The sequence below is a fragment of the Cyprinodon variegatus genome, unplaced genomic scaffold, assembly GCF_000732505.1.
Source record: "Cyprinodon variegatus isolate N-32 unplaced genomic scaffold, C_variegatus-1.0 Scaffold341, whole genome shotgun sequence".
NCBI classification, from domain to species: Eukaryota; Metazoa; Chordata; class Actinopteri; order Cyprinodontiformes; family Cyprinodontidae; genus Cyprinodon; species Cyprinodon variegatus.
The window spans coordinates 631,204-633,888 of NW_015150794.1; the positions used below are offsets into that span (position 1 = coordinate 631,204).

At 36.7% G+C, this 2,685-nt stretch overlaps 1 protein-coding gene across 1 annotated transcript in view; it reads right to left on the minus strand.

Moving 5' to 3' along the window:
* Positions 1–2,685, minus strand: part of hdac8 (histone deacetylase 8) — a 55,651-nt gene that overhangs the window by 39,391 nt on the left and 13,575 nt on the right. The window contains exons 5-7 of the mRNA XM_015385473.1: positions 2,396–2,508; positions 1,054–1,131; positions 520–628 (exon numbers count right to left, since the gene is read on the minus strand). Of these exons, the coding sequence (XP_015240959.1) occupies positions 520–628; positions 1,054–1,131; positions 2,396–2,508 (300 nt within the window). The remainder of the gene's footprint in view (positions 1–519; positions 629–1,053; positions 1,132–2,395; positions 2,509–2,685) is intronic.

A 2,685-nucleotide genomic window follows, 5' to 3' on the forward strand; every position in this document is an offset into this window, starting at 1 on the left:
GGATGGATGGATGGATGGATGGGTGGATGGATGAATGGATAAGCTGTTTCTTTAGGCCTTTATTTTTAAATCAATCCAAATTCATGGGTAAATATCAAACCTTCAATATCAGTGCAAAAAAAAATCAAACAGACCAAATTAATAGTTTCCACCAAGCTTCCTGCTTCCATCAAAATAAGAGATTAAGTCATCTGCAGGGTTTCTAAACCTCAGCAGGAATCAGCAGAGCGATGCAGAGAGAAAATGTTTCAGGCGCAGAATCATCTTCAGAAAACGTTTCCTGACCTCCATCAGAGGAAGCACTTTAATATGTTAGTGCCTAAAGACCCAGAGCCCAGAGATGGTGCAACTGGAGTCAACAAGTCATCTCTATGTCATATATTTGTTCTGTTCAGCGACTGAGCCAGGTGAGTCCAACAAATACATGACATAGAGAAGACTCCAGATCCTCCATCTTTGCCAGAACCCATCAGTGATCTCCATGAAACCCCTAGAAGCATCCTCAGTGATTCTGCTTACCTGGTAAAAATCTGGAAGTATCTGTCGTCCTGAATCCCGTCCTCCAACGGGACGTTCACGGCGTACCATCGGCCTTTTCCTAGCCCGGTGTCACTGAGGTCACCGGTGCCTGAAAATAGACGCCCTTATTGTTACACCACCTCATAATAAAGAGGATAAGATGGGGATCAAGGTTCTGGCACATTTAGGAGTTTTTAAAATGATTCTAAAAATCCCTTTTCCTTTTCTTTCTTTTTTTTTAACATCCTGAACATTTGAAAACATCATATTTACCTTTAACTGCCTCAATAACCATCAGTTCTTATCTGATATGAAATATGAATTGATTTTCCTTCTATGCGATGATTAAAGAAAGTGAAAAAGAACAATTAAGGGCAAATAACTGCAGATAATTAAAAACACAGCTTGTAAATACTGCTAAATTGATCCTGTTTCTAATTTATAGCCTTATTTATAGGATTTCTGAATAAAATGACAGTAAATTTGAAACAAAGGAAAACATTTAGGTTAAAAATAATAATTTGAGAAACTGACCGGGAAAGAAACCAGGAGAAAACTTGTGGAGAGAAACCGTCATAACCTTGGATGTGAAGCTGAAGGCCTCTTCCACACCTAGGGAAAAAAACAACAACAATATGAATTAAATCCATCTTTAGAAGATTAAAGAGTATCAGGTATTAGAATTAGAAGAAGAGATCATGTCATTTCCCTGTTTACTGTAATTTAAAGATCAGTATTCCCAATTTATTAGATCTTATAAAACAATTCTGTGAATCTTTAGGATATAGAATTAATAATTCTAAATCAGAGTTAATGTTTCTTAATGAAGAAGAAATGAAAAGTCCTAGTGTGGTTACTCCATTTAAAACAACTACAAAAGGTTTTACATACTTAGGCATTAAAATCACGCCATGCCTCAATGAAATAGGTGCAGTAAATTATAATCCCCTTGAGGAAAAAGTCACAGAAATGCTAAATCGATGGTCAAATTAGCAAATATCCATAATAGGATGAATACATATATTAAAAATGACAATTTTGCCCCAATTTCTGTACTATTTTCAAAGACTTCCACTTCCTGATTCATTTCATGACACTCTGGACAAGCTGTTTAACCAATTTATTTGGAGTAATAGAAAAGAAAAGGCTCCGTTTGAGGCTATCACTGGAAAAATGGAAATCTAGATGAGTCATTTTTTTTTCTTAAAAAAAGGTGCATTTTTTCTTGGATTGAGGAGGTAAAAGAGACATTTTGCCAATTGAACAAGACAATTAACACTTAAAATAAGACAACACAATTGCATTGTCTTGTTTCAAGTGCATATTATCTAATTATCTTATTTAAAGAAAAAAAAAAAACTCTTTCCATTGGCAAATCATCTCATTTATCTATTTAAATTAAGGGTAAATACACTTAATTTAAGACATTTTTACTTATTTCTAGATTGTTTTTCCAGCGTACTCTTTCAGCCTTATGAAAGAGGTGGACTTCAAGTCCCGAATCTCAGATGGTTTTATATGGCCGCCCAACTAACACCAGCTACTCATTACTTTAATCTGAGGACATCTCCAGCTTGTGTAGACATCGAACAGCGATCTGCTCCAGATTTCCCCTTAAACATCTTTCTATATTCTTCGGATATAAGAACACTAAAAAAAAACTACAAAGAATACTTTCTTAAAAAATACAAGGTGACCGTCACAAGTTACCCCTATAAGGGGTAATGAAAAGTTCACGCCATGGAAATATGATGGAGGATTTAAATTATGGAAAAGCAAAGGCATTCAGAAAATGAAAGACGGCAGGTTTCTTACTCTCGATCAGCTATGTAGAAGAATAAAGAGCAGCTCTATTTTTTGCTCTTGCACTCCGTACCGTCTCCGTGATGCAGGTCAACATCCACGTACAGCACTCGCTCAAACTTCTCCCTCAGCTTCAGGATTCCCAGCACTGCGTCGTTCACATAGCAGAACCCCGAGGCTTCATCCCTGGGGAGACGAACGCCGAGGAGAAGCAATCAGAAGCTGAAACTTCTCCTCTTTGGCTTTCATATCCAAACTCTACCCCCAGTGCTGCTGGAAGTACTTTTGAACAAGGGGTGAAAAGACCTATGAGTCTATAGGCCTATTTAAAATACAATAGTGATAAATAAGTACATTGATTGG